The 15,968-nt window shown below is 36.1% G+C and overlaps 1 protein-coding gene across 5 annotated transcripts in view; it reads right to left on the reverse strand.

The window, feature by feature from the left end:
* The window catches only part of KMT2E (lysine methyltransferase 2E (inactive)), a 61,995-nt gene that overhangs the window by 30,659 nt on the left and 15,368 nt on the right, over nt 1-15,968 (reverse strand). For all 5 annotated transcript variants that reach the window (XM_075081399.1, XM_075081397.1, XM_075081398.1 and 2 more), the window contains 5 exons: nt 13,559-13,743; nt 5,614-5,725; nt 5,030-5,259; nt 3,284-3,364; nt 2,166-2,224 (listed from right to left, as the gene is read on the reverse strand). In XM_075081399.1, the coding sequence (XP_074937500.1) occupies nt 2,166-2,224; nt 3,284-3,364; nt 5,030-5,259; nt 5,614-5,725; nt 13,559-13,629 (553 nt within the window). In that variant the 5' untranslated portion in view covers nt 13,630-13,743. The remainder of the gene's footprint in view (nt 1-2,165; nt 2,225-3,283; nt 3,365-5,029; nt 5,260-5,613; nt 5,726-13,558; nt 13,744-15,968) is intronic.

The following is a 15,968-nucleotide window of genomic DNA, read 5'->3' on the forward strand; positions in this document are numbered from 1 at the left end:
CTCCCCAGTGTTTAGCTCTGGATGCAACATGGCTAAAGTAGCAACTCTTTAGAAGCCTTTACAGTAAAAAACGTTATACTGTAAAGTATTCTTTTATCTAAATGAAAAGCCCTATCATACATAAGCCTAAAAAAAGTGCCCTAAATACATACTAACTCAAAGAACATCCAAATAATGCAATCAAACACCTGTGTACTTACTACTAAATTGTAAGTAACATTCTGCTGCAGTTGAATACTTAAAACATTTAACAGATTCAAACTGATACCACTTCTGCTTTTCCTACTTGGAATCATTTATGAAAACTGGCCATTTTTACTAATGTCTCATGGTAGACAGCATATGCAGAATTACCTTAAGTCTGAAGCATGTAGGATCAGTCAACATACAAAAAGTACATTTAGCCAAGCAAATCTATTCACTAAATTAAAATTAACTAGAGTGCAAGCATACTTTTGTTTCAAGGTATGTATTATAAATCATAATAATTAGTCTAAGACTCAGTTGAAGTGCAATATTAACAGGACTAGAATTTATCTTTTGTTTTTACTCTGTTTTGTACTTAGTATTTATTTTGTACTTTAGTATTTATTTTAAATCTCTTCTGTGCATTCAATAGGAAAAGACTGATCATCAGGATTAAGGAAGGCTGAACACTAACTTCAAATGTAAAAATTTCTTCAGCTCCTGCTAAGATTTTTACTATCTCAAGTTTATAGTAAATTATCAGATAGTGTGGCTACAAATCCTAAAAGATCACTTAAATAGCTCAGACCATCAATTTCCCCTATCCTGTATGTAATTTCAAGTTCATTCTCACAATATCATACCACTTAGTACAAATTTTTTTTAGAATTTAAAATCAATTTTTGCTGATTCTATTAGAATAATAGAACACGTACATTTATACTTCATTTGGAGTTAACAATTTCACTATCTAGATGGTCAACCAAAACTTCACAAAGTAAGTTTGGTTTTGTTACAATGAAAACAGACAAAACAAAAACTGTTCTAAAGAAGTCATTAATGGCTTTAAGGGACTTAAGGCAGCTTAGCACTGGACAGCAGAAAGTGTCAACCGCACCAAGAAGCACTGTTAAAGCCACACACACTTCTAGTCCACATCACACACTTCAGAATTTTTCTGAAGGCATATGAAGTAGGCAGCAAGACCTTATCTACATGGTTTTTTTTAAAAAAAATCCTAACACACACACACTCTCGCAGGTACCCCCATACTTCAGAGACGTGATTTGAAAGTAAAACGTTACGTTTAGGAGGATGACTTCCTCCCATATCATGACTTCTGTAACAGAGCTTGAAAGTATCACTTCTCATTCAAGAAACCCACGACATGTTTGGGTACTGGCTGGACAAAACTCCTGACAAGGTAGGCCAGCTGAGTTTTGAAATTCTGAACAGTGGGAGAGCTAATTTCTTAAGATACAGACCCTGAAACAGATACCTGCACTACAAGCCTCATCTAATTATCAGAGGCCAAAAACCCCTCAAAATATCATACAATTTTTTAAACTAAGTTTAGCAATTTTTCTTGTCAGAACAAACCCAAAACATACCAATACACACACCCAAATCCACAGCCAACAAACCAGAATTAGAATTCCCTCTCAAAACTGTGTTACATTGTTTTAAATCACAATTAGGTAATTCTTAGAGACAGCAATATCATCTGCAATGGAATAGCTTTAAGAGGTTGGTATGAGGATATGAGTAGTCTATACTACGAAGGGAAAAGAAGGACAGGGCTGTGAAATAATTTCTTTCCAAAAAGAAAGCAGACAGTCACCCTCTCACCACAGAAGAGACCTGAACCTTTTCCATCTTATCTTCAGTTGCTTAACGTAGTCTAGTTATTATAAAAGCTACATTATTATGAAACTTTATGTTCAGATTGAATTATTCCACAGATGTAAGAAAAAAAAAAAAGACAGTGATGCAACCTTTAATAAAACACATGAAACTGCAACAATTCTGATGTAATGTTACCTTAGTAACAATAAAGGCAAGTAAAAGGCATTGATTTGCCTTATATGCTGCAGGCTATCAAAATTGCAGGAACCATGTATACACTCTTAAGTCTATACAGTTGATATATACTTACTTTATAACCTTTACTAAGGAAAAAAACTTTAAGATTTACTCACCTGACATATTTTCCCTTTTCCGTCGTTGTAACAGTACTGCCCTTTCTTTATCTAAACTCCTGAAATGAAAAAAAATTTTTTTATTCCATTCTTCACTTATGCATCAACACATCCAAGTATTAAAAGTGACCTTTCCATAGTTACCGTTTTCCATTGACTACTACAGAACAAACAGTAGTCTAGCTGAACGTTTAGATACTTAGCAAAACATCAGTTGGGCACCGTTCCATTCCATTTTAACGCAAAGCACAAACATCCAAGTCACTTAGAAACATAAAACTTGATAGCTCAGAAGAAAGACTGACAGGTGCCCAGCGGATTACAGGTAAGCAGGCATTAAACCATTTTCCCTGAGATTCTTCAAAACAATCGTCACAGTACAATACAAAACAAATTCTACAACAACAAGGTCCAAACTGCTTCTCAGAAATAGAAGAATCACTTTTTGGTAATTAAACTGTTCTGAACACACACATCTTTTATTCACTAATTAACAATCTGCAATGTAAATAACAGGTAGCATTTTATATACTCTACATCACAGGACAACTATTAACAACAGTCAGATATAATCTACTTTCCACGCAGTCAGAACAAAGGCCCTCTTTGTCTTGTCATATAACTTGGGGGGGGGGGGCATAAAAATACTCATTCCAGAGCAAGAAATAGTACAAGTGAGCACTGCAGAATTTTGGAATGGGGCACATAAAAGACACTGAGAAATACTGATGGGACAGCTGACCTGAAAACACTGCTGTTAAGGGTTCTCAACATAAGACAGCCATGAAACAAAATGTGGAACGGATTGCCTATGTCTCGGTCAGCCTGAGAAACAATCCAGGAATCACTACTATTTCGGTAAGCCTTTCAAGGGTTTGCCCGTGCTGCCTAGTGAGGTGAAACAATGACTACTGTGAACATGGGGAATGGAAACTGGTAAAATAATCTGCATTAGAAACGCACGTCCTTTAACTAGAATTATCAGGATTATGCTACATGGTCTCTGTTTTATCTGTTGGTTGTTCCTGTACCTGGTCTTTTTATATTCTCCACTCAATCTAGTTTGTATTCAAAAATCAAAAATTGTATTCAAATTCAAAATCAACCAAACTGCTCACCTTGGTTGACAACGTTCACACAGATATATGTCAGGAATATGCTGCCTGTCGATCCCCATGCAGTCAATGTGCTGCCAGACGCTTTAAAAAAAACAGAAAAACACTTTCTTATTTCAAGTACAATTTTCAAAGTTGTGTGAATATATAACACACACAGAGACACACAGAGCAAGTGGTTCTTTTTTTCATCATGATCTTTACTCAGATTGAGTACTGCCTAAAACTACATCTCAATCACTGTCTTCGCCACCACTCTGCTAGCTGATTTGCTATTCCACTGATTACTGTAATTCCAATCTTGTGGCTGTCTCCTGGTGTCTCTCTGCTTCTTTAGACTCATTTTCCCTCTTGGAAATTTTTCTATAACACTGGAAATAAAAAATGGTAAATAATCACAATAGAGAACAAGGTAAGACAAATACCCTCAACAACAAGATTTATGCTTTACATAGTAACAGGAGCTTTGTTTTTAAACTAAAGGATTCAATCTCCTTTTAAAATATATCCATAAAGTAGTACTTGTATTTTCTATATAAAAATATATATGCAAATATATGGGTTTATGTACTTATATATTTCAATAGAACATATATTTATGTTTTTATACGCACACCCCTCATGACTGGTAGCACTGTTGTGCAGCATAGGAAAAGCTTTAACTGCTTTCCACAGCCAGGGAAGAGAGGCTGCTTGCTAGACTGAAGGCTACCCTAGGACAGCAGTATATGCTCATCCCCACATTGCTAGAAGGAATTGGGACACAGAAATCCTTGCTATCTTCCCACCTGTGAGTTTATCACAACTGTCTCCAACTCCTCACAGAGAATCTTTTCTTCAAAAGAAGCAGACTCTACCTAACTGGTGACTGCCTACAGCTCCACTGCTGAAAGAATACCTAAATACATTTCAATGTAAGGGAAGCGGTCTTCAGAATCAAGGACCATCAAAAATTAATAACCACCTTGTTATGTAAGCAGACAGAAGAATGAAGCTCAAATTAATGTTTTGATTAGCCATAGCAAGCATTTTAGAAATACACAACAATCTCAAATTCAGTAGCGTTCATTAACTGTACTGAATGTAAAAATACAGGCGAATGTTGTCCAGAAACATGAGATTCGTCTTCTCCTGTTAAGTGTATCAGCTCTAGAAATTTCTAAGCTCCTTTTCCCAAGTCCAAGTATCTAACAGCGCCTGCTTATTCTACTATGATCAAGTAGGTGCTTAAAATTCTTAAAACTACATCCTTTGAAAATTAAGAGTTCTTATCAGAAAGATCATGGAGAGAAACCAATATCTGAGAAGTTCCTTTCAGATTATTCTGTACCCTGCAAGTTACTTGATTCACCTGTACATAATTTACCAAGATGCTTGGTTACCCAGTACATGCAGATTAAGAACCAATCCCAAGGTCTTTATTTCACCATACTAACAAATAACTTGGACAAAATACCAGAGAGATATCCTTTTTAGATGGGAAAAAGATATACCCTTATTAAGCAACAATGCATAAGTAAAGGCATGAACAAATTAACGAGTAGTCAAGACGGACTGGAATAAAGTATAAAACACTCACTGGACTTAACCAACTACCTTGCCTATGAGAAAGTCATACAACCTTCAAACACTTTCAATGCAAAGAAATTTCCTATGACTCAAGATACTTAAAACACCATTAAGTTATGCTTACTTTCAGTGCAGCTTAAGTTTTAAGTAATTTTTATCTTTTAAATTAATATTTGTTACCTGCATTTGTCACAACAGATCATATATCCATCATCATGTGTAAAGCCACAAATGCATCTGGTAATATCAGTTCCATAGCTTCCATCCTCTGATGTACTGATGGTAGTAGCACTGGAGGTTTCATCAAAGTTGGGAGTGGTAAATATGCCTACTTCATTCTTGCTTATAAGCACTGATGGAGGAGGAGAAGCTGGAGGCGTTGGAGGAGGCCGAGCACCATAGTTATGGTCCTAGATTTTTGTGGATAAGATAAGTTAGAGCTCTTAAATTCATGCATACACTGATGGTTATTTAAGCCAAAGCGTAAGAATTAACTTTGGAAAGAATTTCAGAGACTTCTTATTTTTTTAGTAAAAGTTTAAAATTTTGTTTCTGTCACTGCTGCTTCTTGTTTTTTACCTTCTCAACTATGTTTTACGTAAGTGCACTATGTTCTGTATTCTGCTTCTAATCAACCATCATTAGTCACCTTACACAACTCCCAGTAAGATATGAATATGTCAGGGTGAATCAGAGTTCTTCCAGTTAAGGACAGACAATTCTACATAAGCTATTTTATGCAGAATACTTAACATGAAACTTACTGCATAGGGCAAACCAATGTAACTGTGTGAATGTGAGCTGCTGGTATACAACTGGTGTGGATAACTGTTCGATTTTTCAACTACCACAGGGCTAGCTTCTACAGATTCTGGTCTGCAAGGCAAAAGACAGAAGAAGTACAATTAATATGCAATTTATAGTAATAGATTACAGATACTTGCTGCACAACTTCAAATTCATTGCCTGCTGCTCCTGTTTAAAGGAATATACAAAAAGGGGGTATGTGTGAGAATAAACTCACAGAGCCCCAACTGCCCCCTCACCCCAAGAAAAAAAAAAGGAAACCAAACCCTCTTTCATTTAAAATGAAGCTTCTAGAGTGGCAGTGAACTTATGCCTCTGTAGAGTTACAAAATTTCTCAAAAAAGTGCATGCTGAATCATGTGACATAAGCTGCAAACCTGGGACAGAAAAGCATGTTACACACCATGTCAGGGAGTCATCAGTCCATATGCCCAAGTCTACAGGGCTGTAACAGAAGCTGCAGAAAGGACTTCAGCTTAATTATGACAAAAGATAGAAGCAGTAATTCAGAGAGCTGCACAGTGGCATCGCCCTGCACTACCAACGCTATTCGATTCTGCGATGACATCTAGTGGTAGCATTGGTGCACCATTCGCACCCATCCAGCGAACCAGGACTCAACGCAGCACAGTACTGGTTCTACAAACAGAAAGTAGGGCAAACCTATCTAAAGGCGGCAGTTGATCAATTTATTTTTAAAAAGAAAGAAAAAATTATGAAAGTTTGCAAGAGGTTTTGTAGTAGAAGGCAGTGCCTTCTTTAATACACAGACTATGGTTTGTTTATATGCACTAAACCAGAACATGAAAGACAAGATAGATAAAAGGAATACTAAAATAAGATGATCTTTTTGAGCACAAGAAATTACATCTTCATTACCTTTCCTCAGCAGTTACACTCATGTGTGCACACAAATATATGTACACTCATGACTGAGACACTTTTAGTCAGTAACTTGTAGCTTTTTCATTGCACCATATGACTTAGTCACACTAGGACAAACTTCAAATGAACCCAGAGTTACCTAAAGCTGTTTCCTTTCTAAGCATCATAAGGCAGGGCAAAATATCAGTATCTAAAACCAAAGTGGCTTTTGACTTGCATCACAAATCAAGCCTACTTCACTTTTCTAATTTTAGTTTTATTATGCATAAAGTCTACTCCTCATCACAAATCTTAATAATTCATTGAACTGATTTTTAAATAAAGTTGGTATTTCTGAATCTGAAGTTAAGAATAGATATCAGTGCTCACTCTTAGACATTAAGATATTAAGTAGACACCTTTTTGTTATGCCATGAAGTGATACTAGTTTGATTTAAAAGGACACCAGCAACTTATATTTACTGGCACCATTTTTTTGTAAGAATATCATTAATTACTAGCTTTCTGAAAACAACATACTGTATTTTCAAGTCTATTTGAAAGTGTCCTATTACTGTTTTTGGTGGCCCATTTCCTCTTATTAGCTTTTCCCCATGTGACATTACAACATGATAAAATTGTTTAAAAGAAACAACTAGTTAAAAAAACTACTGGGTGAAAACTTTAGCTTCTAGAGTCCAAAGAAAAAACCATCAATGTCTCTTAACAGTCACCAGCTGCATTTTTTTAGAGAGTGAGCAAACATGCGAATGCACAAATCATGTGAAGTACAAACATTAGAAATACAACTTCTGACTAGCATGAGACAAAACAACTCTGACAACACCTGCCCCTTGCTACCTCATCAACCCAGAAAAATCCTCATTTACTCTCTTATACCGTACTTCTCAACTTGAAAATAATTTTATTGAGTTTGCTGGAATTATCTTCTAGAAGCAGATCAGAATTTGCTAGGTTCAAACCCATGACTAAAAATCTGTGCCTTTCCAACAGATTTGCCTTTACCTATTTACTGACATAATGCATTTGTGCAGTAATCATACACCACTAATGTCATCTAGTTAATCTTTCTGATGATCTAGCCAATCAAAATGCCAACGAATGAGGCACTGACTACCCATCCATCATGGCTAGGACAGAAATTAACTTATCTTTCTCCAGGTCAAGAGGGTCTTGACTACTGTATTGCTTCTGCCATTCTTCAACCTTTATCGAATGGGACAAGCAGTAACACAGTTACTCTTAACCGCTATTGGTTCAATGCTCAATCTCTGTATTCTTTGCTTTAGTATATGGAAAATACCCATTTTCAGAGCAGGAAGGCTTACTGATGGGGGGGACGACGGGGACACATGACAGCAAATTCAGGTACAACCCATCCTTCAGCAACACCACAATTAATTTAGGAGAGTTTCCTTCATTACAAATAAATATTACCATGACCTAAATACCAGCTACTTCAACATGGGAGCATTCAGTGAAAGATACCCAGAATGGGAATGTCCTAAAAAGAGGTCACATGTATTTCATCAGCTGACTACAAAAACTAAAAAAGTGTTCCAGACCTCTTGCAAAATATGAGGCACAATACCACCCTACTCCCTAAATCCATTTCTACCTACTCTAGCAATATATAAACCATGTAAGAGAACCAAAGTTTAATATTTAGAGGCGTAACAGTTGTGGGAAGCAGAAGCATTAGGCTTCCAGAAACAAATGCATTTATCCCCACCTATTTTAATGCTCATAAAACAGATTCAGAGTACAGGGTTAAAAATGCAAAAGCACAGCTTTACTTGAGGAAGAAAAGCCAGAAGAAGGGTGGGAGAAAATTAGGTGAGACACAAAGACTATTAAATCTGTCTTTTAAAAGTTTTAACATAAATACAAAATTAGAGCAGAATCAGTTTTCAGAAAAGCTTTTTTTTAAAATGCTTATCCACTGGGGCCACAGACACTTCTTGAAATTATAACAGATGCTCACCAGAGCTTTATGCATAACTGTTACTGTTCCATTTACCCAAATGCTAGACTGGGATGGGGAACTGTGCGGAGAGGACTGAGAAATACCGGAAGGATGCGGTGGAACATTCACTAAAGCTAGAAATTCATCATCGTAGGTGTCCTTTACAGTCAACAGAAAAGTGATATTCATCCCATAAGCAGTACAGAATTGGTATCGTTTCTCCACAGAACTACATACAACCTTCTAACTTTGACAGGCAGGTCTGCCAACACCCTTTCAATAGTTCAATGTGCCCTTCACTGAACTCCTTCCCACCCCTCTTCTGCCCACCACGTGCATGACCCTGACCTCAAACAGGAAACACACCTTCTATAACATCATTTGCGCAAAAATCAAGGCCACCTTCTCGAATAGGCATCTCAGAATTGATGAGTTTTGTGAATAATGCCTCTTGGTAAAATATTTAATTGTGCAGCCAGTTAAAGAATAAAATACCACTTAATTTGAAAATCAGTTTTTAAGAAATTTGTTACTCAAGTAGCAGGGCTCAAGGAGCAAGGCACTAACTACGGTATTACAGACACCCACCCTAATCTCACCGTTGGTATTCTTACGGGCATGCCAAAACCCAAGTTTTCAGGATGACAAAGTATAAGCATTCAGATCTCAAAGAACACTGTGAGGTTCTCCTTGCTTGTATTTTTGAACATAAGCCAGTTCTGTAACAGACTGAGGTACTAAGCTTGCCAGTCTTCTAAGCAAACCACATTTTTCAGCTTCAGCTCAAACAACTGCACCCTTAGTGTCTAACTAAGAGAGATTTATGGTATCTTTAGTTTTCATCAGAACTAAAATGTTTGTATTACAACATGGTATATTTTAATGTAGACCAAAATCCTAATATTATGACCGAAAAATAAACAAATATTACCATGATAAACTGACCATGACGTTTTTCTAAAATATCATATATATTTGTTAAGTGTTGGGGTTAGTAATTCAAAACTGTGCAAAATATTAATAAGGAACAAAACAAAAACCACCACAGAAAGCTTCCCCCATGCTATGATTTAATCCATTCCTGTAACTTGAAAACAGGAACATAGTATTTTCTCAAATGTATTAAAAAAAGCAAAGATACTGGTATTTTTAAAAATCCTTTAAGTGATTTTCCTTCTGCAAGTGAAACAACTCTCATTCCTACTATTCATATTTAAAAGTACCATACAAACTGAAAATATTCTGCATGTTGCCAGCAGATGGCATTAGTGAGAAGTTAAATAAGCAACATATGAGATCAGATAGTTCACAAAAACTCAAGTCCCTACAAGCTTATAGTTAACCTATATTAAGGAAATCAACTATCAACTATCAACCATTCTAAGCAATAGTCAATCCTTCTTTAAAGAGTCCCATCGCCCCCACCCCATTCCTTTTAAATTCTGTTTTGTTTCTGACCACATAACAACTAAGGAAGAAAAAAATGTGGCAACAGTTTTTGACTAACACCCAAATTACAATCAGTCCTTGGAATTTAGGGCCACCAACCACTTCTATAAAAATGTATGTATTCAAATTGGAAAGAAAAATCTCACTAAAACTAAAATTTTCAAAGGCAAGTGGGTATCCAAGCTTTAGGTTATGAAAACTTAACTAACAGTACTTCCTGGGAACATTTGTCAAAGCTCCACATGAAACCTCTTGCTTCCAAGCATGCTTCAGCAGTATTAATCTGCCATATACCAGTTTGATAGGTCTAATTTTCAAGGGGTTCAGGTTTGTTTTCCCTTTGCATCAGTACACCTGAGCAGTACCTGGCTGAAGGTCAGCTTAAATAAAGGAATGCAACATATTTTGTATGAAACCCAGTAGTTTCTATTTCAAGACACTTCATATAACCAAACACTTCCGATGGGCTTCGCTACCTAGACAACAAAGAACTCGGCACTACTTCTCTACCAGAGTGGTTTGCTACCTCAGAATCTCATACCAGGCCCTACAAGCATAGGCTGGCCCGATACCATCTGTAGGAAATGGCAAGCTTCCCATTGTCCCAAAACCCTTAAAAAAATCTCCCTGTTTCAGCACCAGTCATGGGAGGATCAGTTTTCACTTATTTAAGACTATAACGATTTTCATAATCTTTTCTCCTGGATATTGAACTCAATACAATGACCCATACAGTGTGGTGGTTAGGTTCATTATACAGGCCTTCTCTCTGAAAAATACATAAAGATACCAAACAATGCCATTTGCCAGTGTGGCTTATACTCACACTCTAAACTAAACTAATGCTCTCAAGTCAGGAACCGTACTTCAAACCTTCTGAAATGGCTGGCTCTGCTCACTATTCCAAGGTCTTTAAAAGAGAAGTTGCATATATTAATCTTTAGTAAGCCTTTTATAAATAAAGGCAAAATATATGTGTTCTGACTACTATGGCACTATGGACATCAATCCACCACTGGAGAGCTCACTCAGGTACAAGTAATATAAGAAGCAGACTATTTCACCCAATTTTTAAAACATTCAAACCTTTTTTAAAAGAACTATTCTCCACACAGCTATTTGCTACCATTATTAAAATAATATGTGACGCTACACAATCACACGAACTATCCACCTTTTTAATCAGCTTATCCCTTAGTTTGAAGCAAAAGGAAGAAAAAAAATCTCTCAGCACTAAGAGATTGCAATAAGCTAGGAGTTTTTTCCTGGGCCCCTTCTGTTACAATTCTTGTGTTTGCTCGTTCTTCAGCAACTGATGAAGCAATATCAGACCCATCACTCAGAGTGAAGAAATTCCAACTCCTCCCTCTTTGGAAAACCCCAGTCCTTGCTCAAAGACGATCTATGATCACTATCAATACAATCTATATCCAACTTGCTACCCTCTGGAAAAAGATGCACAAAAACCATGTAAATCACACAGATGGTGATCAAAAAGGCTCAGAACTGTATTAGCTGGTAGGTTAGGGACACACCTTTGTGTCACATCTTTAGACAGTGACAAGGCTTTTAAATCAGCATAAACCAATCATGCAACTACACATTTTTTCAGTGTAATTATTAATTCTTGTCATCTTTGCCATCTAATTGGTAACAGTCACTGAACATCTGAAGAAAAGCATTTCCTAACTGGGTTGTCATGCCACAGTATCAAGCAAATAACACACTGTGAACTCTATCTTGTTTATACTGACAACTATATTTATTTATTTTAATTTCAGTGTGGCATGCTGTGGCTATAAGGAATGTCAGCAACCTCATGAATCATGACCTTCTCTAAACATAATAAGAAAACCACAGGAAAAGATAATGAAAAGAGCTGTGAATGGGTCACTCAAATCTTCTGCACCAAGGAAACTAGTGTTCATGATATGAGAGATCAACAGAACACCTCTAAAAATTTAATGTAACAAAGATCTTCAAATGGCAAATTCTTGGTTTTCTTCAGATAAATGTATCAAAGTTAGAATAGCCTCACATATAACTGAAAGTGCAGGAGAGAAACATCCCTTTAAAAGCTGTTCAAGAGTTCGGCTCACAGTGCGTAACATTTCTTTCAAAGCTTGGAAGGAAAGCCATTTGCTTCTTAAATAAAGTAATATTACTTAGCACACATTCTCAGGCAAAGACTGCATGTAAGCTATTTAAATTTGTTAGTTACTCAATGCACCTGTTAAATAAAGGACCACTTTACAAATTTTATTTTTGATAGACTTCAAGCATGTATGTAAAAGAAGTCTAATCCATTGTTTCAATATCTAAAACAAGCAAATGTATTTTTGTGGTAACCAAATATAGGTAAAGTCTAATATTACTACAGAAAGGCTCAGAGGAAGGCCAAGAGTAACAGCATCTCAAGTGGTTAAAAAAAGGCAAACCAAAACCCAATTTAATATAAATTAACATTTTTTGTTAGATCTAAAAAATTAACTGAGTTTTTTTCCCCTGTATGTATATGCAAAGAAGTATACAAGATTCTTGGCTTACAAACTCTCTCAATCTTCTGACATCCATCTCATTCAAAAAAACTCACTTGTCATGTGTTCTACTAATGTAAAACCAACAGAAAACAGAGGGGGGGAAAAAATCCAGATGCTATTCTGAAACATACAGAGTTCAATGAGATGACGTACCTATGCGCACTGGTAAAAGTTGTAACACCTTCTTCTACCTCTCAAACAACTAAGATGTCCAAAATGCCATTTCTCCTCTCATAACATTTGACAACCAGGTAGATACTACATACATGGAAAGATGTATGTTTGACAGGAAGAGCCTCCAGTCAGAGATCAACAATAACTAAACTCTAGGCTATTGACACTCTACAGATTCAGACACCACTGGAGGGGAAATAAAGAACGCCCACACCCCACCCCCCTCTACCCCTGAAAAGCCCCCTCCCAAAACAAACAAAAAAAACCTGACAAACCACCCCTCTCCCTCCAAACCCCAGAAATTCACTATGTTTATTTCATACAAGGGAAGAGTTTCTTGAATTCAAGTTTTCATTGGCTCTTTGTAATCCTTTATACACAGTCACCAACTGGAATGATTACCAAGTGAATTTCTACTAGCTTTTAAATACAAAAAACTTTGTGAAGACATGGTATTAGACTATTAAGCTAGGCCTTCAACTTCCATAAAGAAAGGCACCCCTGCCTAATTACTACCACTTTCTCAAAATTTACCACACCAAATGAATTTACCTTTCTAACATCAGAAAACAAAAATTTTTTTTACATATAGTTAAAAAGGAAACTGAAATGGCAAAATATTTTAAGCATGAAAAGCAAACCAGGCAGCATCTGTATTTCTCAGTCTTATAAACAAGATAAATATGCATCTGTAGAACAGCTTAGCTGCTCCTTTGCTCTCCCTGAAGAGGAAGAAACTGACTTAAGAATGAGTGGGTTACTAATTTAAGTAAATAAAGATTCGAAAAAAACTAAGGAGACTCCTAAGTCCTCTCCAACTGTATTCAAAAAATAGTAGAGAAAAAAAATTAAAAAAGAAAAACTTACAAATTATGTTCATATACTTACTCTGAGCCTGCAGCCATTTCCAAATAAGAAGTATCTGCTGTATCAACCCCCAATGGGATCACTATGCTCATGACGTTCGTTTCTGATAAATTCGATTACTACGGAGTCCTATGCATTGGTATCCAAAACACTGGGGCATGCCAGCCACAGTGCTCATTGCAAACATCTAAGTGCATCCACAAACCCTGTCAAAAAACAAACAAAAAACCAACAAAACAAAAAAGCAGAAGACTGAGTCAGTTCATTTTAAAACCAGACTATTTTACATCACCTTTTTTTTAATAATCACTTTTATCTGTCACAATGAATTCATTAGTTTTATTTTACACAAGCAAAAGGAAAAGAAAACATTCAATCTTTAAAAGTTAACTTCAAATACACTTAGAAGAGTGTGATGATCTTAAGGCCTGAACTTAAAAGTATTACAAACTGACAAAAGTATTATCATTTAAATTGGCGGTTAAAAAAAAATAACATTCATCACATTCAGTGAGGTGACAAAGATTCACTTTATGGCAGACTTACAGAACGTGAAGTACATTTGCTTACTGCTCTACGTTGTCAGAGCCCAGTTTCTGTACCTTTTAATAGTAACCTGATTATAGATTTTTTCTAGTATTTCTTAGACAGCATTGTTCACTTTTGTTTTGCACTTCAGAAAAAACAGCTTTAAACATCCACAATACAAATTAAGGATGTCAAAAGAAACATCGTAACTTCCATTCAGAATTTTTTTAAAACCAAAATCTTTCTAATGATTCACAATAATTATATGAAAACATTTCCATCTCATTTTAATAGATTACCTTCAGGAGATATTATATCTATTGGGTGGCACTTTTAGAAGTGATTTTTTTTTAAAAGTAGTAAACTAAAAAGAATCAGTAGTAGTTTTTTATTGTAGAGTGAAGCTACAATCTGCTTGACTCTCACAAGTAAATACAACAATCCCACCTCTATGGCAGTTACTACTAGTCTCCCACTCCTCTTACCAAGAAGGACAAAACGCCCAACGAAATGTAGGACAGGAGAGAAACACAGCACCTCAGCTCTCTCTATTCACAGAGTAGCAAACTAATGCATTTTTTTAGCCTCGTACAGATAAGGTTTTCCACAAATGACTAGATAATTGAAGCAAAATACCCCCACCTTCAATACTAGCATTATGAATATTTGTAAACTCCTTCCAAAATGTCAAAATTGCAAGAACCACTTCACAATGAAGCACACACAGTGCCTAATAAAAGCACTCCTCCCATCTGACAGAGTGTAATATCTTTAGTTGAAGTCTACAAAAGCCCAACAGTTTTGAGATCAACACATTTTAACACACTCCTCCTTGCCAAACACTAGACTGCTGAGAAAAAACTAACAAGCCTCCAGTAAAAAACAGGGTAGTTATAAAAAGGACTTCAGAAAAGCATGTTGGACTTAAATCTGAATTTTCTCCTTTTATTGATGACGTCAGTATCTTCACGATAATAAAATAACCTGTAGGTGCCACCTCTGAGGTGTGAACTGGCACCAAGTCTTCATCTAACTTCTTATTTTATTCCCCTGCTGAGGTCTGGCAATTAACAATAAACATCTTGGCATGCTAAGTGCCTAAACCTTCTACATTCTACAGTTCATTCTCCCACTAGACAGTAAAAGTTGTATTTTGGTCCCATTATATGAGTTGCCAAATACAATGAACTGAAAAGCAATCAGGCCAACTAGCCATTGCAATATCTTGCTTTCTGCATTTAAACACTGATAATTTTCTTATCAAATACCACAAATGTCAAACTACATCACTAGCTATGCATAGAAGTGAGAAAATCATACTATGTTGAAGGATAAGCAGCAAGAAAAGCCTGTTAAACCAATAAAATCATAAAAGAAACCCCAAGCCCTTTTTATGCTTTAAGTGAGCACTCATTCTGCCACAACATAGTTTACTCATCGGGTAGAGCTTTTAATGGCCTCATCTACAACCTACAGGAAACGTTGGCTTACTGTTTAGTTCTCTTCTGAAAAAGTAAAAAATTTAGATTAATTCCTACCCAATAGTTGAAAGGAAACCATCAAATTTTTTTAGTCCAGGTAAATTGGCTATCACAGGTTAAGGGTTGTTCCACTACCAACTGCAGTTTCACCGATGCTAAAAAATTATGCTAATATATTTTATTTTATACTTGTAATTAGATAATTCTAAAAAAATTTTACTATGGTTGAAAGTAGGTCTAAAACACCACTGCCTGGGATCAAGATCCTCACTTAGACGTTTCTCACACTTGAAACTGCTTGTGGTGGTGTCTTTTTTCTAAATTGAATTTTCTTTAAACACTTCTGACCAAGTAGAGTAACAACTGGAAATTAACATAGGCAAAAATGCCCAGGAGGCTGATGGAGGTGAAGAACCTGCCTT

The sequence above is a fragment of the Phalacrocorax aristotelis genome, chromosome 1, assembly GCF_949628215.1.
Source record: "Phalacrocorax aristotelis chromosome 1, bGulAri2.1, whole genome shotgun sequence".
Classification (NCBI taxonomy): domain Eukaryota; kingdom Metazoa; phylum Chordata; class Aves; order Suliformes; family Phalacrocoracidae; genus Phalacrocorax; species Phalacrocorax aristotelis.